A 26,949-nucleotide genomic window follows, 5' to 3' on the forward strand; every position below is an offset into this window, starting at 1 on the left:
TGCTTCTGAACTCACAGGCCTACATCTTGATAGAATTCAGGCCCCTCTCATCCCCCTAACTTGAGGGCCTTTCGCTAGTTTTATAAGGGCAGTTTAGCTTTTGGGAAGAGCTCCTCAAATCTCATTGTTGACGAGTTTTTATACAGCTTTATCTCCAGCCACCTCTACTCCAGGAGGCTGGTGGGTGGCAGTGAAAGTTCCAATCCTCTCATCACTTGGTCTTTCTGGTGACTGGCCCCATCCTGAGGCTAGCTATGGGTCGCACTCTAAGCCATGAACTCACGTATTGTCTCATCACACAGGAAATTCCAAGTGTTTTTTAGGTGCTGTGATAGGAACCAGGAAAAAAGGCTAAATATATTTCATATTATTACCACAGATAAATATACCTAGGAGTGGAATTGCCATATGGTAATTGTTTAGCTTTCAGGAACTGCCACTGTTTTCCATAGGGGCTACACCATTTTACATTCTCACCAGCAATGCATGAGGGTTCCTGTTTCCCCACATCCTCACCAAGAGTTATAAATGAGCCATCCTCGTGGGTATGAACCAGCATCTCATTGTAGTTTTGATTTGCATTTCTTTAATAACCAATGATGTTGAACCAGTTTTCATGTGCTTTTTGGCCATTTGTCTATCTTCTTTGGGGAAATATCTGTTCAATTCCTTTTTTGAAAAGGGTTATCTTTTTGATTAAGAATTCTTTTTATAGTTCAAATAGCAAACTATAGGTATCAGACTATCACATCGTTTGCAAAAATATTCTCCCCCCTGTAAGTTGTTTTTTCATTCTTCACCATTCTTGGGTGTACAAGTTTTTAATTTTGATGAAGTCCCATTTATGTATTTTTTCTTCTCTTGCTTGTTTTCAATGTCCAATCCAATAATCCATTGCCAAATCCAAGGTGACGAGGACTTACTCATTTTCTTCTAATAGATCTAGCTCTTATAGATTGTTGACCAGGTAATTTTGAGTTAATGAGTGATAAATGAAGGTATATGAGGTAGAGTTCCAACTTCATTCTTTTATATGTGGTTATCCAGTTGTCCCAGCACCATCTTAAAAGACTATTCTTTTCCCAATAGATGGTTTTGGTACCACTGCAGAAAATCAGTTGACCATTTATGTAAGGGTTTCTTTCTGTACTCTCATCTATCCATTGTCTATCTTTATGCCAGATGCAGTTTTGATTACAATTTTATAAGTTTTGTGAGACTTCTAATGTGATCAAGATTGTTTTGGCTATTTGGGGCCTTTTGTAGCTTCATATATATGAGGATTAGCTTCTCCATTTCTGCAATGACCCCTGCAATTATCATAGGGATTACACTGGATGTTTGGAGACTATTATTTGCTACTATAATAGTAAGTCTGGATCCATGAACATGTTGCCTTTCCTCATCTACTTAGTTTTCTTTCAGGATTTGTAGTTTTCACCTTGGTTTGATGATTCCTGGGTATTCTGGTATTGCTTGCTTTGATTCTTAGGTATTCTTTTGGTTGCTATCCTAACTGGAATTCTTTTCCATTTCCTTTTCAGACTGTTTGTTGGTGGTGTATGGAATAGTTTTTATGTGATCTTGTACCCTAAAACGTTGCCGAATTCATTCATTAGCTCTAGTAGCTATCTTGTGGATGGGGTTTTCTATATACAGGATATCTTCTGCAGAGATAGTTTTACCTCTTCCTTTCCAATTCCCTAATTGGGGAATTCCTTTCCAATTGCCTAATCGTTCTGGCTAGAACTTCCAGTACAACGCTCAAAGTGGCCAAAGTGGGAACCCTTGTCTTGTTCCTAATCATAAGGGTAAAGCATTCAGCCTTTCACTATTATGTTAGCTGTGTTTCATAAATCCCTTAATCTTGTTCAAAAATTGCCTTCTGAGCTGGGTGCAGTGACTCATGCCTGCAATCCCAGGCAGAGGCAGGATACCTTGAGGCCAGAAGTTTTGAGACCAGCCTGGGCAACAGAGTGAGACCCTGCCATCTCTTTAAAAAAAAAAAAAAAATCCCTATTCCTAATTTGCTGGGTGTATTTATCATCAAAGGATGTTGAAATCGTCTCATATGTTTTTTCTGCATCTGTTGAGAAGATCCTATGGCTTTTTTTTTTTCTTCCATTAATGTGTTAAGTGCCGCTGATTGCATTTACGATTATTTTCCCCCTACACAGTAACTTTAAAACAGTGTTCACCTTATTTTTGTACCCTTAGAGCTTGATGCACTAAGTACTAGAGTGCTGCTCAGTGAACACAGGCTTTGGGTGGATGAAATCATGAAGATACCACAACTCAAAAGTTACGTTAGGTTATATGTTATGTGTGTGACCCTGGCAGAAAGTTATGCCAAAATTGTTCCTCTCCCAGCAGAATTTTCATTTTTAGCATTTGCTTCATGGAGGAGCTATCTAGATAAGTGCCTTCCCAAGAGGATATTATGGGTATTGATTTCAACAAAACTGATCTTTGAATTTGATAAGTGAAAACGTTGAATTTTGTAATTAACTTAAGTGTATGAGGGAGTACAGATGCAAATGGGTAGTAAAATATTTTATAGGGAAGAAGCGAAGATCAGGGTTCATTTTTTCCAAGGCAACCCTTCTTGACTCTATTAAGCACCCAATACATCAAATATTTTTCTAAAAATAAAGATACATAGGTGCAATTACAATGTTCTCTTAAGTTTATTATAAACTAGTTTTATAGGCCACAAGGAAATAAAAGGACTATGTACAGCCTTACAGGAAACAGGCAGGGAGCTGAGGAGGGCCAAGATGAGTCTAGGGCCTTGGTGGGCGCATTCCCGGGGGAGGGGGCCCTGTAAGGGAAACCAGACAATCCCATGAGACTCCACGAACAACAGCATAAGAAACAAACAGGTCTGTGGTAACGTGGCCCTGAGGAATCGAGCCCACGCCTCTGCGGAGCTACTTCCATACTCTGTGGCCAAGGGTCAAAGAAGGCCTGAAGTAAGAGTAAGAAGTTTAGTCAGTGCCTGATCTGCAACTTGAATCCCCAACCCTGCCCCGGCCTCCCACGCCCTGCAGTACTCGAGTGAGGAGAGGGGTATACATGGCATATGTGTTAACTAGGGACTACTCTGAGGCTGACTGGGTTCCTATGCCTATAAAAACCCATAGAGGAATAACCCAGACTAGAGAAACAGGGGTCACCAAGTTTGCCCATGGGTTATCTTATGGGGAAAGAACACTGGGCTTGGAGTCCAAACTCTCTGGGGGCCTATTTTCTCATCCATGTGGGGACTGATCTCAGAATTTCTCCAACTGAAGTTAAAGAGAAATCCATAATAGTATAGCAAAGCCCAGAGCCCCTCTTAATTACTAGGCACTGTCAAACCAAAGAGCATAAGACAATCTCATAACTTTTGTTAAGGATCCTCAGAATGCATTATTTCAGTGTCCTGAGGCCGCTGCCTTAGATACTGAGAAACACCCTGGGTGCAGGGCTGCTCTAACTGTTCTAAGAGGGGAGGTAAGCCCAATTTAAGAAATGTTCCCTCTTCTCTTTGCTTTCTGGATTTCCCTAGATTTAAGGCTTGAAAGCCCATGGGATATGGTCTAAATGCCATCTTCCTTCCATTTCCTATCCCACTAGGCTCTAGGGAAAGACGCCAAAGTCACCACTGCAGGCACTTACCTCGCATCCCAGGGGGAGGAGGCCGCATTCCCGGAGGGGGCATGCCCATTGGAGTCCCTCTTCCAGGGGGGATCCCCATTGGGGGACCCATAGGAGGCCTCATACCAGGAGGTGGGCCCATCATGCCTGCAAGAGAAAAGCCCCAAGAATATAGCTCAAGTGTCTATCTTGAAAAGGTAGCAAAAAATCTACAAAGCTTTCCACCAAGTTCTGAGATAGATGGACCCTTCCACCCTCTCAGCAGCTCCCAGAAAACTGACATTTGAGCCTAACACCTAGGGCTCCCAATGGCTCTTGTCCACCTAGTCTCATCAGTCAGCCACGCTGGATCTCAGAGTAATCCTGCTTAATTACACAAACTCATCATCAGTTTCAGTCAAGGCTGTATCTCATCATTAATCCAGCTAAGGCATCTTCTGTCAATTAGCACTGGTCTCCCTATGGGCTCCTCACCTGGAGGGGGTGCTCCTCGGCCCATAGGTGGGGGAGGACCTCCACGGCCAGGTGGGTACTGGGTCGGGGCCCCGGCAATACTGGCTGTGGCAGCAGCTGCAGCGGCTGCAACAGTACCTCTACCTTGTGGGGTCATAACCTAAGAGGACATAAGAAGAAAGAGTTAGAAGAGTACAGTACAATGCAGCTTCCCACTCTCCTCCCCAACTTGGGGAAGGACAGCGAGAAATAGCAGACACCAAATCCCTTAATGCTATAACTCTCAGCATCAGACTTCCTATCCAAAACCACGTCGGGAAAGATCAAGCCTGATATGCCCAACTCCCATCTTCTAGACCTGAATGCAAGGATGTCCAATCCAAGTGAGAGAAGGCAACTGCATTTTCAAATATGACTCATGATTTCAAATGCTGTCATGGAAATATTTTCCTTAAATACAGTTGGCTAATTCGTACATCTGTTTAATAGCATCAACATAATTTACAATGGCAAATTATCCTTTTCACTTGATTCTAGGGCCATGTATAAACCGCAGTGAAACACTGATAGTCTGACAATCATAGGTTGGTCACTCTGGACCCTTTTGAAACTATGGGCCCTCCCCTTTATCCTTTATTTTAGCCACCAGGAGGTGGTACCCTTTCCCCAACTCCTCACCTGTTGGGATGGCCCGCCAACCCCACGGACTGGCCCAGCAAGTCCTGCAGGAGCCTGGGGCATGGGAACCCCAGCTGGGATTCCTCTGCCAGCAGCCCTGCCGATCCCTGGGCCCCCGGCAGCTCCAGCAAGTGGAACTCGAGCAATACCAGTCTGAAAAATAAACAAATACGCTCTGATGCCCAGTGGCCTAAAGATCAGAAGTATACTTTGGAATATCATTGCCAAGAGAGTCCCTCAGATTTAGAGGGCATCGAAATAGCTTATAAATACTACCTCTCCATGTGTGCCAACACCATTCTTCCTCCATCCAAGACTATGAGTTATCCCTGAAGCAGGGCAGAACTTAAGAGTAAGTCTAGAGAAACATGCCACAACTCAACCACCTATATGCACTCCTGTGAAAGTTAAACCAAGAGCAAAGGGCCAGGGTTCCACTCAAGGTTCAGCAGGCAAGGCATTAAAGGGACATGAGATCCATTCCCAGCTGATTCTAATCCGCTAGGTGACAATGGGCAAATAATCCCACAACCCCAGGCTGAGTTGCCTTATCTGCAAATGACATGGTTATGGTACAAGGGTTGTGATCACAAAGGTTTACGATGGGGTTATGTTAGACCAGCCAATTCTACTGGAAGTAGGTACTAAGAGATTTGAATATGTACATGGACTTTGAACCAAGATATGCTAACATCCCTTGCAGACATTTTTAACTGGAAAAGGCAGAAACGTAAAAATCTCCAAAAAAGAAAATGACTAGGATAAACTACTCTGTACTCACTTGAGAAAATCTTGCAGTCATTAACTTGACTTTAAAAGTGTAGAGCAACTAGAAAAATGTTAACATTAAGTGAAAACACAGAACATAATATATGCCTACTATGTGTTAAGTACAAAAAAATCCAGATAATATACGTGGATTTTTAAAAAGTTAAAAGGATTATTCTCTTTTGATTAAAATAATGTCTTGGCAGGGCGTGGTGGCTCACGCCTTTAATCCCAGCATTTTGGGAGGCCAAGGTAGGCAGGTCACAAGGTCAAGAGATCGAGACCATCCTGACTAACATGGTGAAACCCTGTCTCTACTAAAAATACAAAGATTAGCTGGGTGTGGTGGCTCACACCTATAATCCCAGCTACTCGGGAGGCTGAGGCAGGAGAATCGCTTGAACCCGGGAGGCGGAGGTTGCAGTGAGCCAAAATCGTGCCACTGCACTCCAGCCTGGCAACAGAGCGAGACTCCGTCTAAAAATCTTTAAAAAAAAAAAAAAAAAAAAACCCTTCAAATGAAAAAGGGAAAGGGAAAACAAATTTGACTAGGTCTCTAAAGCCTGCTCTATTTCTATGTGTAGCTTGGTGTTTACAGAATCAAGATTGTCTGAGATCAAATGTCAGTTTCACCACTTAGTAGCTGTGGCACCTTGGGCAAGTTACTAAGCCCTGGTTTATTCTATTTATAAGATGAGAATAAAGAGATCTAAAGGATCAAATAAAATACTGAAGTGGTTGGCGCAAGGCAGATTCTCAGTAACTATGAACTATAACTGTACAAAACAAAATACACACATATCCTATTGTTTTGGAGTTACAACTTTTTAAGGTCCACCTAGGCTTTGTCATCACATTAAGAACTGACCCAGATGGCTTCAGGTGCTCCCTCCACTGACTCACTATGTACATCAACTGAGAAACAGGTAGAGCTTTAAAGTCAGAGATACCCAAATTCTAGTTCCCTTTTTCCACTTCTTTCTTGCAGGGTAACCTCTTTAAGATTTCATTTATTATCTGAAAAAGGGGGCAAAATCCAGAGGATGCCTGTGAGAACTGCAATGAAACAGAATCTAACACAGAGCCTGGCTCACGGTAGGGCCTCCCCTCCTCCACAAGGCTTCCTGCTCTGACTTACGTCTTTGGGAGGAGGTCCCTCTACTGTCATTGAAACCAGATTCTCCCCTCGAAGCAGCACCAGACCGAGGACTCGCTTCTCTTCCCTTTCTGCTTGTTTGGAGTTCTTTGGCCTAAAGAGAGGTTTAGAAGGAACAAAAAAAAAGTGTTAGAGGTGGATAAAGTTCACCTGCCTGGTGGCCTCCAAGATTTGCTTATACTGCATCTCCTAACAAACAGTACACAAACTTTCCCAAGATAGCCCGCCTGGATAGTCTCTGCAGGCTGAACACATAACCTCTTAGGTGGCTATCTACCTGTTTCCTACCACGCCAAGAGGACACACTGACCAAGAGATAGGACAAGGTCAACAAAGCCCAGGCCGGGCCCAAATGCTATTCCACAGCAACTGTGAAGGCCCTTCCCTCAGCCAAGTATTCTTTCTTAGGACCCTATTCCCTCCCTTCAGCTTAAGGTCTTGCCAACATCAGGAGGCTACCTAAACAATTCCAGTCAAATGACTCCCACCCACCTCACTTACGTGCAGTGTCCTTCTAATATCAATTCAACCTCACAGGCCTATAATTCTGCCCCTCATCTTACATCAGAAATAGGAGAAGCCATAGAAGGAAAAGGTTAAGAGAAATTTCACATACACAGAAATTGAAATTTCATATCTGTTCCTCAAAAGCACAAAAACAGAAACCCCCAAAAAGCAACAACCAGAAACAGATGAACAAAATATAAATGTGAAGTAGGAAAAATAACTGCAACAGGATAGGAAAGTGGGGAAAAAAGCTAAAGCTAGATCCTAAAAATAAAGGGGAAAAAATAGCCTGATTTAAAAAAAGAACTCAAAAGATTTTGCTTTGATATTTTACAGTATATTAATTGGTTGTCTGTGGATGGACAGTTTTTCCCTTTTTCGGCTCACATTTTCTTATTTTTTAAAATAATAACCATGTATTGTCCTTTCATAATTAGAAAAAAACCCTTCTGGGTATTTTAGTTTCTACTCATAGACTTCTTTGTATTTTCCAATAAACATTTTTTATTATCAGGAGGGAACTTTGGAGTAGCTCCACGCTCATCTGCTGGCCCCTCTCTAATATGTACCTGGCACCCAGGTATCCCTACCATATTTTTAAACTATACTTCTTGACCTTGGGTCACAGAAAAGGGAATTCAAAGTGAGTAACAGAATAATATGGACACTGCATATGACAAAAGAGCTGATGACCACGGAAGTCACATCATCTTTCTGTGCCTCAAGTAGCTTTGAATGTAAAACATGATGGGAAGATAGATCATATCTTTTAATGGGCCAAAAGCTTAAGATCTGTGAGACTCAAGGCAAGGGAGTTAGCCAATAACTTATGGAATTGTAGCAAAGTAGAAAATATCTCCAATTGTTTGTATAAATGCCAACAAAAATCACTGGCCCCAAACCCACATGGGGAGCTGAGCACTTACCCTGAAGAGGGTCAGAGGCTTCTTAAAGCAGTTTCAGACCAGGCTGCATTGGGAGAGCCCTTTAGGCTACAGCTTTACAAATAGGCAATGAGGCCAGAAACTCAAGCTCTCCCCCCTCACACACCTGTGGGGAGAACATGAGAGCCCTTTACCCCAGTACCCAGGGGTACACAAAGTCAGAGAAACAAAAAGCCTAGCAGCCCTTCACAACTTGTACTTTGCTAGACCTAGAGAGCAAGGTTTGCTGGACTGAAAAAGATTTCTTAGTGTTCAATGTCCCCATTTAAGTCTGCCCTCTAAAACTGGAGAATAAACAGAGAAGAACCAACTAGCTACATCACCACGTCTATTGCTTGGCCCACCCACTCAATCCATTCCCATCCTCCAGTCTCCGCCCCCCACAGTCCACTCCTCACTTGATCTTTCTGAACTCATCACAGTCACAGAGGATCAAATTCATGTGCTTGTCAAAAGCCTTGAAGGTGCCAATGAAGATCCGGCCGTCCTGCAGGATGCACCTCATCCTGTAGTCAATATGCTGCAGCATCTTGCTGCTCTTGCCCACCGTCTGCAAGGAGAAATGGACAGGGATGAGACTCTGCTCTTTTGGACCCAAGCACCTCTGGCCCTCCCTAAAACTTCCCATGGCCTTCTTGTCCATGTGTCCAACTTTCTCAACAGATTCTTAGCTCAATCTTCCACTCACAGCCCTTTCCTAGGAATTCTCCCATGCCACCCTGTTTTAGCCCTGACCTCTACCCAGTAATCTGCTATTCTCTCTTCCCTTAAAATCGGTCTTTCTCATATTATAATTGCCTTTCTCTATGTCATGTCAGTTGCAGGGATGAGAGTATAGGGTGTCCCCAAAATAATCCAATCCATACATACTAGAGCCATCTACCACTGTGCAGATTATAGGTATGTGACTCAAGTGCTATGGAACATTCAAACTCATTAAAAAGACTTGAGTAAAGGAAGAGCTAGAATAGGGATGAAACTAAAAATATAATCAACAAGAAGCTTGTTATCAGGAAGGAGATCAGCTTCAAGGTGAAAAATGAAATCCACACATCAAGAATTTGTTAGTGTGCCTCCAAGACTATATTTGGCAGAGGGAAACTTCTGGTGGTTAGGGTGCTAACCAGTTTGGACATATAATCGTCTTTAATCCAACAAACATTTCTGCTTTTATAACCTGGGTTCCAATGTGCTAAAATAAAGAAGTGACTATATAGGTATCACTTTGTGAACTGTCAGGTACCCTAAGCAGTTGTATTTCTCTCTATAAACAAATCACCTGGCATTTGATCTGTATATCATCCTCCCATCAGTCTGACTGCTATACCCAAGTCCTAACCCACCAAATGCCTTCTATGGACCTCTGTTCATCTCTGTGAGCTCAGCCAACAAAGTTCTGAACCTGCAAATACGCAGATCAAAACCTTGACTTCATGGCCGGGCTCAGTGGCTCACTCCTGTAATCCCAGCATTTTGGGAGGCCAAGGTGGGCAGAACACCTGAGGTCAGGAGTTCAAGACCAGCCTGGCTAACATGGCAAAGCCCTGTCTCTACTAAAATTACAAAAGTTAGCCACACGTGGTGGCAGGCACCCGTAATCCCAGCTACTCAGGAGACTGAGGTGGGAGAATCGCTTGAACCTGGGAGGTGGAGGTTGCAGTGAGCTGAGATCATGCCACTGCACTCCAGCCTGGGTGACAGGGAAAGACTCCATCTCAAAAAACAAAAACAAAACTTGACTCCACACAAAGATACTGAGAGCCACCCTCAGGTTAGGTGGTTCAGTTTCCATTCAATGACCATTTTAACCAGCTTCTAACCACAAGGGATCTGAACCTTTAGGGCAACATTCACTGGTCCAGCTGAACTAATGTTTACTGGGTGCTCACTGTGTATCTGGCACTGTGATAAGCACAGTACATCTCATTTAATCCCCAAAATTGGGACCATTATTATCCCTGTTTTACAGATGAGGTCATGAAGCCGGGAGACGTTAAGTAACTTGCCCAGTTTCACATTGAGAAGCTGTGTTGGAACCTAGACAAAATGAATCCAGGGCCTATTGTAACCAATTATCCCAACAATATCCTACCAGGTTTCCCTGCTTCCAGTCCCATTGAATATACATGCCAGAGCTAGAGCAATCTTTCTAAACACCACTAAGCTTATGTCATTTTGCTGGTTAAAATCCTTCAGTGGGCAGGCCGTGGTGGCTCACGGCTGTAATCCCAGCACTTTGGGAGGCCAAGGTGGATGGATTAACTAAGGTCAGGAGTTCGAGACCAGCCTGGCCAACATGGTGAAACCCCGTCTCTACTAAAAGTACAAAAAATTAGCCAAGCGTGGTGGCGGGTGCCTATAATCCCAGCTACTTGGGAGGCTGAGGCAGGAGAATCGCTTGAACCCGGGAGGCGGAGGTTGCAGTGAACCCTGATCGAGCCACTGCACTCCAGCCTGGGCAACAAAAGCAAAACTCCGTCTCAAAAAAATAAAAATAAATTAAATTAAATCCTTCAATGACATGCCTCACCACCACTGAGGTAGAATAACATGCAAGGCCTTTAGTAACTAGCCTCCTGCCAATTCTTCCCGTCTTCCCTACTTTCTTCCTTTCTCCTCCAGCAACTTTTTCTCAGTCAACAAACACAGAAAAATCCAGTAACTTTTTAAATCTTGTTACCCTTCAGCCTTTGTTCCTTCAGTTCTCCGGGTCTGTAATATTCCCCCCATTTTCGCCGGGAACATTCTTTCTAATCTTTTAGGAATCTGCTCAGGAACCATCTATTTGAGAAAACATTCTTACCCCGCCCCGCTGCCGTTACTTTTACTGAATGACCACAATGAATTAGATTATGTGTCCCCAACTATCTCTGTGAAGGAAGCAAACATATTTCAGAGAGGTGCCCCAGCGCCTGATTAGTCAGGCACAGGCAAACACAGACATATAATGAACAACTGAGTGGCACTCTTCCTCCAAACATTCTCTATCACCCTCCTCCGCCCTCCTCTCCATCCAGCAGACCTAGCAAGACTCTAGCGTGGTCCACAAGCCCCTTCCACCCACTTCCGCCAACTCTTTCTCAGACTCATAAACTTCCACAAGTCTGAGCCTTTTACCGGGTCCCCCTGCGGCTCCAGTGCCTGCTCCGAAGCCCGGGACATATATTTATTCGGCAAAAGTTAACTTAGTGCCTACTGGGTCCCAGGAATTAAGGCTACAGCGGTGTCGAGAGCTGCGGTTCTACCCTCGCCCCTGCCGAGCGACCTCGGCCTCCGTCCCCGGTTCCAACCTTTTCCTCGACCCCATGCCTAGCCGAACGGCCAAGGTCCTGGTCTTTCCCGCCCAGACCGAGCGGCCTCGACCCAGGCCTTCACCGCCATAAGTGGCTCCAACCCACGGCTTCCTCCCCAATCCGTCGCGGTTCCCACTCCACAACAGACTCGGAAGCTCCCGCGCCGCCAACCTGTGCCCTCCTTACCATGGTGGCGGTTCTGATGGCGCTGATCCCAGCCGGATTCGCCTCCTCAGAGGCCTAGCCTCTCTCCCGCAGCCGATTTCCCGCCGCCGCTACCGGAAGTGCAGCAGCAAGTAAAATGCGGTCGGGTAAAAATCTACTTCCGGTCCAGCTCAGTAGCCCTAGAGTTCCGGCCCCGGAGCAGCAGAGGCGGGGCCTGGGGACTGGGCGTTAACGTCCCGCTTTGAAGTAAGGAAAGCCTGCAGTTCCTGTTTGGACACCGTCCTAGCTTAAATCCGTACTCAGGGCTGCTCTGTGTCACACTCATCTCTCTCTTCACCCTACCTTTCCCATTACTCTCTCGGTCCTCATTTCCCATCACCCTCCCCGGCTCTCTCCTTTACAGCCACTATTCTTGCTCTTCCCTCCACTGGCTGGACGTGCTCCTTTTCAGCCCCTCTGCATTTGCTTTTGCCTCTGCCTGGAATGCTAGTCCCCAACGTATACCAAAAGGCTGCTGCCCTCACCTCTTTCAAGACTTGAGCTTAAATAACACTTTCGCAGTGAGGATTTCCCTAGCCATCCTATAACCTTCCCACCCACCTCATCCTCATCTCTCCTGTATTGCTATCTAACACGCTGTATATTTTTGTTAGTTATTTTATTATCCCCTCCCCATTAGAATGTAAGATCCATAAGGGTGTGAATTTTTCTCTTTGTGTATTACTCATTGCTGTAGTGCCTAGAACACTTTAGCACAAAATAAGGGCTCTAGCCATATTTGTTGATAATCGCATCCAGTCGTATGACATTTATTTTTTTTCTGTGACTTTTTTTTTTCTTTTGAGACAGAGTCTCAGTCTGTCACCAAGGCTGGAGTGCAGTGGCACAATCTCGGCTCACTGCAACCTCTGCCTCCCTGGTTCAAGCGATTCTCCTGCCTCAGCCTCCCGAGTAGCTGGGAATACAGGCCTGTGCCACCACACTCAGCTAATTTTTGTATTTTTAGTAGCGACGGGGTTTTGCCATGTTGGCCAGGCTGGTCTCGAACTCCTGATCCACCCACCTTGGCCTCCCAAAGTGCTGGAATTACAGGCGTGAACCATCACACTGGGCCTTTCCTATGACTTTTAAATACAACATATACACCCAAGGCTTTCAAGTTTGTTCCTCTAACTTTGGTCTCCTCATTTAACTCTTGGCCCTTTATATCCAGCTGCCACCATGATGTGAATGTCTAATAGGTATACCAAATTTAACATGCTGAAAACTGAATTCTTGATTCTATTCACTCTTTCTAAAACCACTTCACCAGTGTACCCCATCCCCGAAGTTTCTTGGATTAAAAAAGAAGAAAATGACAAATTTGAAGCATATTTCAGTCTTTTTCTCTGCCATCGAATAATCAAATTCATCAGCAAATCCTGTGGCCCCCCACCTTCAAATTATCTTGAATATGACTGTTGTCACCCACTCCATTGCTTCCACTCTAGTCATAGCCACCATCATCTCTGTCTTGGATCATTGAACAAGCCTGTAACTTGTCTCTTTGCTTCCTTTCTTATTCTCACAGCAGCCAGAGGGATCCTTCTAAACGTACTAGGATATCAGATGATGTCATGCCCTGGTCTCCACTTACCAAAAACTTCCCAGCACACATGGAATAAAATCTAGCTCTGCACTCCTCTCCAACCTCACTCGTCTCCTTCAACATTTTCCTCATTCATCATTCTCCAGTCACACTAATCTCCTTGCTGTTCCTCAAACCCAGCAAGGAAAGCTTCCACCTTGGTGCTTTGTCGTCTTCACACCATCTCTAAAAGGTATGTTCTGTTGTCCCGTTTCTGTCACCTGTGGATGAAGAGGTGAAGCCTCATAGAAATGCATTATGTTGCCCAAAGTGGTGGAGTCAGAGTGGGAATATAGGTCCGTCTGGCTCCTCAGCTGTTCATTTGCCCCCACCTTACCCAGCTGCCTAACACATCATTCATGCATGCATTTAAAATAATTTTTATTTAGCATCTACTAAGGCCATGTACTGTTATTGGGATAGAGTCCTTTCCCTCATGGAACTTTACATCCTACTGAGAAAGACATAGTAAACCAAATAAATAAGTATGCAATGTAACATTAGAGTGATATGAAAAAAATAAATAAAGGCAGAGGACTGAGAGGGATGGGGTACAATTTTGGCTAGGTGGTCAGGGGAAACTTCTCTGGGGAGTGGTATGTGAGCAGAGACCTGAACCTATACTCAGATCTATCAGAAGGATGAATATTATGAAGGACATTCTAGAAAATGTATATAAAGGGAATAATATAATAATATGTGGTCTTTTGTGACTACCTTCTTTCACTTAGCACAATGTTTTTAAGGCTCATCCATGTCATGACATGTATCAATACTCCATTCCTTTTTATGGCCAAATAATATTCCATTGTATGGATGTACAGTAGTCCCCCCATATCCATCTTTCACTTTCTGTGGTTTCATTTACCCACAATCAACTGCAGTATAAAAATACGTGAGTACAGTGCAAGATATTTTGAGACCACATTCATATAACTTTTATTACAGTATATTTTTATAACTGTTCTATTAGTATTGTTGTTAATCTCTTACTGTACCTAATTTATAAATTAAACTTTATCATAGCTATGTATGCATAGGAGAAAATAGTATATATAGGGTTTGGTAGTATCTGCTGTTCCACGAATCCACTGGGGTCTTGGAACATAACCTCCTCAGATAAGGAGGGGACTACCATATTTTATCAGTTCATCAAATGATGAACATTTGGATTGTTTCCACCTTTTGGCTATTACAAATAATGCTGCTGTAAACATTCGTGTACAAGTTTTCATGTGGACATGCTTTCATTCCTCTTTGGTATCCAGCTAGGAGTGGAATTTCTGAGTCATATGATAATTCTAATTAATCATTTCAGGAACTGCCAGACTGTTATCCAAAGTGGCTTCACCGTTATACATTCCCACAAGTGGCGTATGAGGGTTCTGATTTCTCCATATTTTCACCCATATTTGTTATTATCTGACTTTTTGATTCAAGCCATCTTAATGTGAAGTGCTATCAATTTCATCATGGTTTTGATTTGCATTTCCCTCATGGCTAATGATGTTGAACATCTTTTCATGTGCTTGTTGGCCATTTATATATCATCCTTGGAGAAATGCCCATTCAGATCCTTTGCTCATTTTTTAATTGGGGCATTTGACTTTTATTATTGAGTTGTAGGAATTCTTTCTACATTACAGATACGAGTTCCTTGTCAGATATATGATTTATACAGGTTTTCTCCCATTCTATGAGTTGTCTTTTTTTTTTTTTTTTGAGACAGAGTCTCACCGCATCACCCAGGCTGGAGTGCAGTGGTGCAATCACAGCTCACTGCAGCCTGACCTCCAATGCTCAAGCAATTCTCCCACCTCAGCCTTCCGAGTAGCTGGGACTACAGATGCTTGCCATCATGGTGGCTAATTTTTGTATTTTTTCTGTAGAGACAGGGTTTCACCACGTTGCCCAAGCTGGGTTCAAGCAATCCACCCACTTCAGCCTCCCAAACTGCTGGGATTACAGGCATGAGCCACCATGCCTGGCCTTTTCACTTTCTTGATAATATCCTGTACAAAAGTTTTTAATTTGGATGAAGTCTAATTTATCTTGTTGTTGCTCATGTTTTTGGTGCAATAAGAAAAATCTTTTTTGCCAAATCTAAGATTATGAAGTTTACCCCTTTGTTTTCTTCTAACAGTTTTATAGTTTTAGCTCTTACGTTTAGATTTTTGATACATTTTTAGTTCATATTTTACATATGGTATAAGGTAGGGTCAAACTGTATTCTTTTCTAAGTAGATATACAGTTGTCTCAGCATCATGTGTTAAAAAGACTCTTCTTTCCCCCACTGAATAATCTTGGCACCCTAGTGGAAAATCATTTGACCATTGACACATGGTTTTATTTCTGGACTTCCAATTCTATTCCTTCGATCTATACGGCTGTCCTTATGCCAGTACTATACTATCCTGATTACCATTTGCTTTATAGTAAGTTTTGAAGTCAGAAAGTGTGAATCCTCCTCCTTTTTCTTTTTCAGGGTTGTTTTGGCTATTCTAGATGCCTTGCAACTCAATTAGTTTGCCAATCTACAAATAAGGGAAAAGGGGTCATGAATTCAGAGCCAGGGATTAAACAGGCAATTCATTTGGTCTTTACTTGATAAAATGGTCCCAAGTTTCAGTCTACATCAGGGGTGGGCAAATTTTTTTAAAATATGTATAAGACTGGTTAGTTTCCAATAAATTTTTTGTTAAGGGCCAGAGAGCATTTTAGGGTTGGCAAGCCATTTGGTCTCTGTTGCAATTACTCAGCTTTACCATGTAGCATGGAAGCAGCTATACTCAATACCTAGCAAATGAGTGTGGCTGGGTTCCAATAAAATTTTATTTATAGATACAAATAGATGTCACAAAATATTATTATCCTTTAAGTTCTTTGCAACCACTTAAAATGTAAAGACCATTCTTAGCTCAAGGCCACACAAAAACATGTGATCAGCAAGGATTGGCATTTAGGCTGTAGTTTGCCAACCTCTGATGTAGACGATTATATTTCTGTGTCTAGATTCAGGGTCACAGCCCCAGCTGAGTATTCATAATTAATAGTTTTGACTTGCATTATTTCTTTGGCTTATGTCTGCACTCACTAAATATATGCAGTCAAAATTCATGTCTTTTCCCTCATTTTAAAAACACACACATATACGTTCACACTTGTATCAATCTGTGTTTGACAGGGAGACAGAAACCATACAGTAATTTAAATTAAAGAATTATTTTGCCTGGGATGGTGGCTCATGCTTTTCATCCCAGCACTTTGGGAGGCTGAGGCAGGCAGATCACCTGAGGTCAGGAGTTCGAGACCAGCCTGGCAACATGGTGAAACCTCATCTCTAAAAATACAAAAATTAGCCAGGTGTGGTGGCGGGTGCCTATAATCCCAGCTACTCAGGAGACTGAGGCAGGGAGAAATGCTTGAACCAGGGAGGTGGAGGTTGCAGTGAGCTGAGATCGCGCCATTGTACTCCAGCCTGGGCAACAAAGCAAGACTCCATCCCAAAAAAAAAAAAATTATTTTGCAAAGATAAATATAAATACGAAAAGAAAATCCTACAGCTGAGGGGGATTACCCAAGGATAAACTTGGAAGGAGGGTTCCCTCCCCAAGGCTAGGGTTCAGTCCTTCTTGGAGTTGTAGTTGCAGCCTACTGGATAGCAGAAAAGTTTGAGGGGGGAAGTTGTGCAGGCCAGAGTTGGTCTGCAGTCACTAGGCAAGCAGAAATAACCCTCTGGGGCACAAGCAAGCCAAAGCTGGCAAATAGTACACAGAGGGAATTGGCAATAGAGAGAGAGCTGGGGTGTTGATGTTGACACAAGGCCTGGATCACACGGTGTCTGTGTGGGGAAGGCCTAAGGAAACAACAGGAGCCAAGGTTAATGGGTGGATGAGCGGAAGCGGCCAAGGCACTGCTGTGGGCACTGCTGGAAATGGAGGCTGGAGAGCTGCAAGAACCTAGTACACTTCTGTGCATAGCTTGGGCTGGGACAGCCAACAGTGGCTACCGGGGCCCTGGTGTGCATGCACTAGAGCTGAGGAGAAGGTCAGTGTGGGCTGGGGAAGCTCGAGCCTCTGCAAAGAAGGAGGTCAGGTGGTCTGCTTGCTAGACAGCCAGTCCCATGGGGCCCCCAGCATTTGTACCAGTGGGGCTGCAGAGAGGGTATAGCAGTGGCCTGGGCTGGGGCACAGGCCTGTGCTGTTTAGGCTCCCAACTGAGCCACCAGTGCCTGAGTGGAGAGCTGGAGAAAACGTACTCCTGTGGTGGCCAATTGGTAGAAAAAGCTGTGTCCTGCAGGCATTTAGCATGGGAGAAAACTTCAGTGGCCATGGAGTGGAGTAAAAATGGGTACTCTCGCAGAGGTTGCAGTGAGCCGAGATCACGCCATTGCACTCCAGCCTGAGCAACAAGAGCGAAACTCTATCTTAAAAAAGAAAAGAAAAGAAAAGAAAAAAACAGGTACTCTCCAGGGACCTGGTCAAAGAGCCACCTGACCCAAGAAAGAGGGCCCTTCCCTCTGCAGTGTTGCTCTGGTGCCCTCTACTGATAAACCTTATGCCAGCTGGCAAAGGAAACACATAAAGGGCCTAGGTCCATTTTCACAGACCAGGCAACAAAAGGAGAATTTGAAGCTCAAACAATGAATTGATAATTGGCACAATTCCACATACACACACAGACGTACTCTACCACATAGAGAGGCACAATCCTGGACGCAGATGGGAAAAAGAGGATACCCAGTTTGACTTACCCTCTAGAGAAGAAACTATTCTTATGGTAAACACAGATAAGAGGGGTGTTGACTTTCTGCTTGGATTCTTGGAATGGCAAGAACTTTTTCTCTTTTGCAAATGTGTCTACAGTTCGAAAGCTGTGTTTGTGAGAGTCCTCTTTTACATTCTTCCCTGTCTTCTACATTCAGGCAATCACCAAGTGCTTTGGAGACAAACCCTATGAAGTCTATCTTCTCTTTCAGTCCACTGTGCTATTGCCATAGCTTGTTATAAATTTTGCCTGGACAACTGCAATACTTCTGACTTCCCAAATTTTTACTGGTCTCAGTGCTGTTTATCACACTTCCTTTCATTCTCTTAAGTTTCCTCTCGGATTCTCTGCAATATCTCTTCTAGATCTCCAGCCCCATATGAAATTCCTTTGCCAATATATTCAGCAGAAAATCTGATTGGAAATGTTTTCATATTCTTACTAGCTATGTCAAGTGTACCTCCAATACTGCACAATTTATTTACCCTAAGATTTTTACAGGTTGAGCCTTTCTCTCAAGACAGGTGACCAGATGCAGTGGCTCATGCCTGTAATCCTAACACTTTAGAAGGCCAAGGTGGGAGAACTGCTTGAGCCCAGGAGTTCAAGACCACCTGGGTAACATAGTAAAACCTTGTCTCTATTAAAAAAAAAAAAAAAAAAAAAAGACAAATAAGCCACTTTTAGTGGCCGTGACTTAGGAGAGGGTATAGGCCCTTCTTCTTTAACCTAGGTTACAGGTTACTAGAACAGACACAGAAGAGAGGAAGCTAAGACAAAAACGATTTTAAGTAGCATTAAAATTCACAAAACTCAGCTCTCTTTCTCCCAGCCAAAAAAATCGCTTTCTAGTTCCCAAAGGAATTGGAAAGCAGGGAAAAGCTAAGAACTGATGGCTGGCAGCAGTAAGGGCGCTGCTGAGCAACTGCTCTGCCTGAGAGCGGGCCGAGCTAGGGAAGCTGGACTCGGTCTTGGGGTCTGCATCAGCAGATAAGAGCGTCACCTATCCTCATGTGTAACCTGGCTTTGTAAGATTTTTCTAGTCATCAACTACTGCCCCATAACTCACAGAAGGAATGCTTTTACCCTTCAAGAGCACTAGTTAGATAGAACTCTAGGAATCTTGTTTCATTATTTTTTTTTTAGGATTCTAGAATGTCGTGCTTCAACCAGTCCCAAATTTCTCTTTAATCAAAGAGCAGCTGAGTTTGGCTATTCTCCAAAATGATTTCTAGGTTAAAATTAATGAATAAGATATGGGGCTAGATAAAAATAATCTTTCCACAAGAAGGTAGATTTTATCCTTTACACATTTCATGCATATTAGAGAAAATAAAAAAGCTATAACATGGTATTTACTCATGGAAAAAGATTATGCAATGAGAGAATCTCATGTCTGTCAAGAATCCTCTACCACTTGCTCCCTTTCAGAAAAAATGATTTAAAAAATTATATGTGCTTACTTTGTTTTTGTTTGAAATGGAGTCTCGCTCTGTCGCCCAGGCTGCAGTGCAATGGCGTGATCTTGGCTCACTGCAACCTCCGTCTCCCAGGTTCAAGCAATTCTCCTGCCTCAGCCTCCCAAGTAGCTGGGATTACAGGCATGTGCCTCCACACCTGGCTAATTTTTGTATTTTTAGTAGAGACAGGGTTCCACCATGTTGGCCAGGCTGGTCTCGAATGCCTGACCTCAGGTGATCCACCTACCTAGCACTTTGGGAGTTTTGGATTTGAGCCCAGCACCAGGTGTAAGCCACCGCGCCCGGCCAACTTACTTTGGATATATGAGAAATATATGCACAGATATTTTGAAATTAGGTTAGAGCTCGCATGTATAAATTATTTCACCTTTAATCTGAATCACTTTACCTAATTTCACAACCAGGTGCTGTCAGATTGCCTGCCATCTTGAAAGTCCCTTAAACCCAAATCCTTTCTGGGGACTCATCACACAAGGTACCACCTTATGACTACTCTAGGTAGTCATATTTCTGCAAGTTTTTTGGTCGGATTTCGTTGTTTCTGCTCATTGCGATTACTAGGTCAAATGTTTCCAAATTAAAATTGATTTTTTTTTTCCCCAAAGAGACAAGGTCTGACTATTTTGCCCAGGCTGGTCTCAAAGTCCTGGGCTCAAGTGATCCTCCCACAATGGCCTCCCAAAATGCTGGGATTACACATATGAGCTACCATGCCTGGCAGTCCACTACCAATTTTTCAGAAAACTCAGCAAAAATCAATATAAAAAGAAATTCTAAAACTAAAAGTGAGGCAGAATGATGGTGGGTTCTGAACTCAAGATCATGGTTTGAAGAAATGGGTAGGACATTTAGATAGCTAAATTAAAAGGCCAAAAAGAGGTGGAGCTCAAGATTTCTTGGAGTGAGGCTTAGATGGTAAGGCCAGGAAGGATGCAGGTAGCAATTAGACTTTAGTTTTAGTCCCCCAGTTCTCTAAAGTACCCCCCACCCCATCCAATCTGGTCCCCTCATTAATAGGACTTGTTTGGATGCTGCAGGCATTTGAACACCAATCTCATGTTGGAAATAAGCTCATACACAAAAACTGAACTCCTCCTTCTTAGGCACCAAAGCCATAGTCCTGGAGTGGAGAATTTGCACCTCTCTTTCTTCTGAGAGAAACTCCAGTACATTTCAATTCCGTTTCCTTCTGGGATGGAGTGGAAAGGTCCTGTTAGTGACCCTTCCTAGAAACAAAGGAGGGGAGTGAGCATAGCCTGGGGAAGCCCCTTCCAGGGCTGGAAAGATGACATCTTTGCCCCTCTCCCTGTGCTGGGCTAGGGTGGGCAGTCCTTTCTCTGGGCCATGTCTGAGGTCGCTACAGGTTATGGGGGATTTCAGTAAAAAACAATAATTTTGCATCATTTTTTTTCTTTCCACTCCTTTTTTCAAAAGAGCTGGTTTTCTTGTTTGCTTTTTTTCTTTCCCAATGGTAGGAGGAATATTGGGATTGTCTGGAATGGGGAGGGACTACCCCTTCCCTCTTCAAAACCCTAGAGATTATATACCTGCATATACTTTTCCCTCAGTGGCCTCCAATTCTGATCAGAAGTTGGGGTTATAGGGGTAGTTCTGGCAAAGGGTGGTGGCCCACACTCCCAGACATGCACATCCTTTTCCCTCATCAGACCTGACTCTGAGGAGCCACTGGATAATTGATGCTATGGTGTGAATGTCTCCTCCAAAATTCATGTTGAAATTCAATTGCCATTATGATGAGATTTATGGGTGGGACCTTTAACAGATGATTAGGTTATGAGGGCTGAGCCCTCACGAACAGATTAATGCCAATATCACAGGAGTGGATTAGTTATACTGGAGTGGGTTCCTGATAAAAAGGGTAATTCCAGCCCCCTTTTTCTGTCTCACATATTCACTTGCTCTACTGTCTTCACCATGGGATGATGCAGCATAAAGGCCCCCACCAGATGCTGGCACCATGCTCTTGGACTTCCCATCCTCTAGAACCATGAGCCAAATAAATTTTTGTACATTATAAATCACTCAGTCTGTGACATTCTGTTATAACAGCAGAAAACAGATTAAGACAGCTAACTTCATGCCTGGGGGAGGCAAGTGGGGAGAGGCCTTGGAGCCAGTAACTCTTTCTTTTTTCATCCTCTCCTTGAATGAGGTGTCCAAAACACTTCATGCTTCTTCTGATTTTCCAAGCCTGATAAGCATTTTATGGATCTTGCAAACTCTAATTGGGCAAACAAATTTGCTGGAGCCTAGGAAGGCCCTCTCCAGTGAATAGTTATTGGCCCAAGACAGAGAATCAGAGCCAGGGCATGTGGAGTTTATTCAAAAGTCTGGGCAACTTGGGCTCTGAGGGAGGAAGATTTTAAAAGGGTGTGGCTAAAGGGCAGATCCTTGTCCTGAAAAACAATGGACGGAGTATGGCTAGGTTGTCTCAGACCAGTTATTAGAGGGATGATGTGTGGGTATCATTAGCAGGACTGGGCCCTAGAATTGGAGGGCCAAGGGGACATGGTATCAGAGCTATGTTTAGGGGTCTTTACATCTATTATTGTTGATCTGACATGGGGAGTAGCTAAGAGGCCCAAGGCAATGACTCATGACTACAGAACAGTTTGGGCATGGTTAAAGGACCTGCCTCTGCAATCTGGAAGGCTGCAGAGGGGATGTGGTTAAAGGGTCCCTGGAACTGGAGGACATGAGCAGATCATTAAGGACTGCAAAACTTCAGTGGAGTAGAGAAATATTCAGCAAAGACACCTGCAGAAAGAAAGAAAAAGAGAGAGGGCGAGGTGGGGAGAGAAAGAGAAAGACACAAAGAGAGAGAGAGAATACCTAGGGAAGGAAGCTTTCACAGAAGGTGAAGAAAGTGATCAGTCTGGAGAAGAGACAGCCCAGTCCTGAAAATCCCCTCCCTGCAACTGGCCTGTCTCTAGAACCTAATCACTCCTCCACATGAAAAGGATCAGATTCTCCAAAAAATCTATTAGATTGATTCTCAAGGGTTGAATTCATGCAGGAAACCCTGACTGTGAATTTGAATTCCTTGCACCTTTTCAGTCAGATGAGTGGCCAAGCCACACAGCCTGAACTTATTGAAGAAATTTTGAACTAAAACAAACGGATAAGAAAACACGGGAAAGAACTGGTATATGAAAATAAAACGAGTTGATCATTTTTTGATTACTTAAATAAAGCCTACTTTTTTATTTCATCTGATTCCAAGAAGTAGAAAAGAATGCTTATTTAACAGTTACTGCCATCTTCGCTCACATACAGAGTACATGGGGGAGTCAAAATATTTCCTGTAAACCCCTCAGAGGCGAGTGAGGTAGTGACTTGGGGTAGCAAGACTGTCCTCCTAAGTCAGTTGAGGAGTGACATCAGGATGAAGCTCCACCCACAAGCCCTGCCCACAGAGGTCTTCTCCTTGAGTGTGTCCTCCTTTAGTACAAGATGAGGTTTAACTTATTGCTAATGTGTTTCACATTTTCTCTCCCCACCCATGTAAAGCTTGTCCCAAAAAAGCTGTTCTTTGATGAGGACTTTTTCCTAAGTCCTTGTCCATTCTCCCCACACATGCAGAATTTCTATTCTATATACTCTGGGGCTTACTGAGGGATGACTCACGGCTGAAGCCTTATCTATACTCCTTATATACCTAACATGTCTTAGAATCAATTATCTGGAGAGACAATGAGATGGAAAACTGAGGATTCATTGGGGAGTCAGGGCAGGACTGGACAGAGGAAGAGACTGACCTGCAATGTGTCTGCAACCCAGTGGTCCTTCAGTTCGATGGGGATCTCTGGACCTGGAATGACCTTCTGGAGTTGTCCCCGTTGAGTCAAGGGTTGGGGCCAGAAGCTACCCCTGCAAAGGTGCATCGCCCCTGTGGTGTGTGCAGCTCCCTGTGGCTGAGAGCAAGTTCCAGAGTGGAGTGCATCTCTGGAATGCATCTCTGCCAGCAGCAACACTGTTCTCTCAAGCAGCTGGGGTGTTAAGCCCTGAAAAGGTCATCTGGGCAGAAGTCCACAGTGTCCCCACATGCAGATTCTCCCTGTGGTATGTGATCACAAAAGCTTTGCCCATACATCCTGCAAACAAAGACCTCCTTCCTGAGGGCCACTTTGTGCCTGACTGTCCATTCTTTTACTGATGCTCACCAACACTCCCCAGACAAGGGTGCTTTCCCATGAGGCTATCATTGGATGTTTGGTAAATGTTGATTATTGCTAAAGCCTTCCCACAGTCCCTACACATAAACTTCTCTCCTAAGTGTGTTCTTTTGTGCATGCTGAAGGCTGACTGATGGCTACGGTTGCCCATACTCTATACTCATAAGGCTCCTCTCCTGAACGTGTCCCTCCCATGCCTGATAACGGTTGACACATCTCTGGAACTTCACTCACAATCTGCATACACAGGGTCTCCTCCCCGTGTGTCTCTCTGGGGTAACATGAGGCTTGACTGGTCACTCAGGTCTTGTTCATGACCCCTGCATACACAGGTTTCTCCCATCAGTGTGTCCTCTGGTGTCTGATGAGATTTGACTTATGACTAAAGCCTCGCCCACACTCCCTACAAACATAATGCTTCTCCCCTGAGTGTGTCCTCTTGTGGACAAGGAGGAGTGATTTCCGGCTAAAGCCTCGGCCACACTCACTGCACACGTAAGGCTTCTCTCCTGAGTGTGTCCTCTCATGTACAATGAGGGATGACTTGTCACAAAAGCCTCGCCCACATTCCCTGCAAATATAAGGCTTCTCATTTGAGTGTGTCCTCTGGTGTCTGATGAGATTTGACTTCTGGCTAAAACCTCGCCTACACTCCCTGCAGACATAATGCTTCTCCCCTGAGTGTGTCCTCTGGTGGACAAGGAGGAGTGATTTCCGACTAAAGCCTCGGCCACACTCACCACACACATAAGGCTTCTCTCCAGAGTGCGTCCGCTCGTGTATGATGAGGGTTGACTTGTCGCAAAAGCCTCGCCCACACTCCCTGCAAACATAAGGCTTCTCATCCAAGTGTGTCCTCTGGTGTTTGATGAGATCTGAGTTCTGGCTAAAGCCTCGCCCACACTCCCTGCAAACATAAGGCTTCTCCCCTGAGTGTATCCTCTGGTGTTTTCTGAGGGTTGACTTATCACAAAAGCCTCGTCCACACTCCAGGCACACATAGGGTTTCTCACCGGAGTGTGTCCTCTGGTGTCTGATGAAGGATGACTTCTCGCTAAAGCCTCGCCCACACTCACTGCAAACATAGGGCTTCTCCTCTGAGTGAGTCCACTGATGTCTATTGAGGATGGACTTGTTTCTAAAGCTTTGCCCACACTCCCTGCACAAATAAGGCTTCTCTTCTGAATGTGTTCTCTGGTGTCTGCTGAGGTTGGACTTCTGGCTAAAACCTCGCCCGCACTCACTGCACACATAAGGCTTCTCCATCGAGTGTGTACGATGGTGTCTGATGAGGGTTGATCTATCTTTAAAGCTTCGCCCACAATCACTGCAAATGTAGGGCTTCTTCCCTAAGAGGATCCTTGGGTTTGTAATAAAGTTTGATTCCAGGTTATGGTCCGGTTCACACTCTCTACAGTTGATTGCTCCAAATCTCAAGGTTTCTAATTCCTTCAAGCCTTTGTCTAGCTGCACAGGGTTTGGTCTTTGGGCTGAGCTGGGCTCTATTTCTACCACCATGTTGCCTTTTCTAGGACTTGCTGACTGTCTTTGGAGTGGGCTGGGGAATGCCCTTGAGGTTTCTCTCTCCTCTGTCCTTGCAGACCAGGGTTTGGAGCCACCTGCTCTCTCCTGACCTTCTGCATTTTCATACCAACAGCTTGGATGGGAATACTGCTGCCCCTGCTGTTTCCAATGCCCTGGGCTAGAATTCCCTGGATGGAAGTGATTTTCTGCACATAAGCCCAGGAAGATCTGAAGTACATGTTGACTGAGGAACTGCTGACAGGAGAAGGCCAGAAGGCAGGAGGAACAAGTGTAGATTTCTGGCTCTGGTTCTGCTGAAGAATGAAAGTTTTCAGTTAGAGTAGCCATAAGTAGGGCTGCTGAGTTGTTCTGCCTTGTCTTAGGACAGAGAATGTTTTACTGCCATGCCTGTAATCGATAATATAAGTACAATACAATTTGCTTCTGAACAATGATTTCTTTACATTCCATCACATTTTCTATAGCAATCCAGAAAATCCACACCAAAAATATCTTGAGAAACCAGGAACCTCTCAAGTAAGTATTCTGCTCTGTAAACAGCTTCAATTATAGTTAGCCTTCTCCTAAGCCATAGACATTCACATTGGTATATACTGTCCACAACTCTTTGTTCTGCTTGGAGATAGTGGTCTCTATGACACATGTGGATATCTCCTTCATGACTTTTCTTATTATACAAAAAAGGGTCTGATAAGACATAAAAAGTCCCTAATTCTGGAGGGCTTCTGAATGTAGGAGAAAGTGTATAGAATACTGGTTAAAGAAATTATTGTATATAAAACAAATATAAATTTCAGGCTGCCCACCTGTAAACAAAGACTTATTAGAAAATGTCAAAGTACTAGGTTCTCTACTAAGTATTATGAATTCAGTAATGAACAAGAAAGACATGGTCCATGATTTTAGGATTCTGGCACCAAGCCAAAACAACAAAATCTGCCTTTCTTTCCACTTTTCATAAATCAGTAAAAAGAAAAACTTCATTTACAGCAGCACCTGCCTACAAAATATCAAAACTAGATGTTGCATTTCATCACAACATGATCTATCCAATTGATGCTGACAAATGACCACATACTTGGCCCCAGACCCTACGGGGCCTAATTGAAGACTTCTGCCTAACTAATGAACCCTGGAATCTTTATAATCAACTGTATCTGTCCTTAAAAACTCATCCTATCCTATCCGGAATGCTAGTTTTCAAACCTTAATTAGCATAACCATCAGTTAAAACCTTTTATTTTTCCCCCTTGCCAAACTATACAGTGAATTTCTTCACGGCTGTGTCTCCTTTCCTATTAAGTAAATGATTTGTGCCATTTGATTTTTTGACCTTTTGTGGTCTTTTAGTTTTTGACAATGTGTTTTCCCTTTGGTTGCTTTGACAAGGCACTGACCAGTGCTGGAACTGCTGGACTGCCAGAGGAGCACAGCTGTGTGTAGACTGAGCCGTATGTGCTCAAAGCTGCTTGTCTGGCAGCCTTGCCATGGGTGAGACTCTCAGTAGCCATCAGGCTCTGCTTGCTGTCACTGAGCACTCCTTGAGTTTATTTGGTTTACTTGGGTTCTCAAAGTAACTCATTATTTGTTTCTATTTCTGTCCAGTCATCTCTTGTAAGACTTGTGGTCATTCTGGTATTTTGTGACATGAACTTTTTGTCTTGATATTTTGACTGTGATTCGCTGCCATCTTTTTGGCTTATCTAGAAGCATACCAAGTCATTCAGAC

At 43.8% G+C, this 26,949-nt stretch overlaps 2 protein-coding genes across 10 annotated transcripts in view; both read right to left on the reverse strand.

The window, feature by feature from the left end:
• Window positions 1-2,663: 2,663 nt before the first annotated feature.
• Window positions 2,664-23,476, reverse strand: SNRPB (small nuclear ribonucleoprotein polypeptides B and B1). Of its 4 annotated transcripts, none has more exons than XM_012511845.2 (7): window positions 23,259-23,476; window positions 8,544-8,695; window positions 6,677-6,788; window positions 4,771-4,923; window positions 4,114-4,252; window positions 3,661-3,786; window positions 2,664-2,821 (listed from the first exon to the last, which is right to left on the reverse strand). In XM_012511845.2, the coding sequence occupies exons 1-7, from the start codon at window positions 23,454-23,456 to the stop codon at window positions 2,784-2,786; spliced, it is 918 nt and encodes a 305-aa protein (XP_012367299.2). In that variant the 5' UTR covers window positions 23,457-23,476; the 3' UTR covers window positions 2,664-2,783. The 4 variants fall into 4 exon arrangements, with proteins under 4 accessions (XP_012367299.2, XP_003273477.1, XP_003273476.1 ...); XM_003273429.4 differs by lacking the exon at window positions 23,259-23,476 and adding an exon at window positions 11,625-12,191; XM_003273428.3 differs by lacking the exon at window positions 23,259-23,476 and adding an exon at window positions 11,625-12,188 and having other exon boundaries at window positions 2,669-2,967.
• ZNF343 (zinc finger protein 343) overlaps window positions 8,617-26,949 on the reverse strand; it is a 42,551-nt gene continuing 24,218 nt past the window's right edge. For 2 of the 6 annotated variants that reach the window (XR_004033098.1, XR_004033100.1), the window contains exons 6-8: window positions 23,259-25,513; window positions 13,240-13,451; window positions 8,617-8,695 (exon numbers count right to left, since the gene is read on the reverse strand). Coding sequence is in view for 2 of the 6 variants with exons in the window: in XM_003273426.2 (XP_003273474.1) it covers window positions 24,018-25,513 (1,496 nt within the window). In the remaining 4 variants the exon portion in view is untranslated. Of the gene's footprint in view, window positions 8,696-13,239; window positions 13,452-20,151; window positions 22,258-22,672; window positions 25,514-26,949 lie in introns of those variants that run through there. The other 4 variants (XR_004033101.1, XR_004033099.1, XM_003273426.2 and 1 more) reach the window with 4 other exon arrangements.

Source organism: Nomascus leucogenys, chromosome 13 (genome assembly GCF_006542625.1).
Source record: "Nomascus leucogenys isolate Asia chromosome 13, Asia_NLE_v1, whole genome shotgun sequence".
In the NCBI taxonomy this organism is placed as follows: domain Eukaryota; kingdom Metazoa; phylum Chordata; class Mammalia; order Primates; family Hylobatidae; genus Nomascus; species Nomascus leucogenys.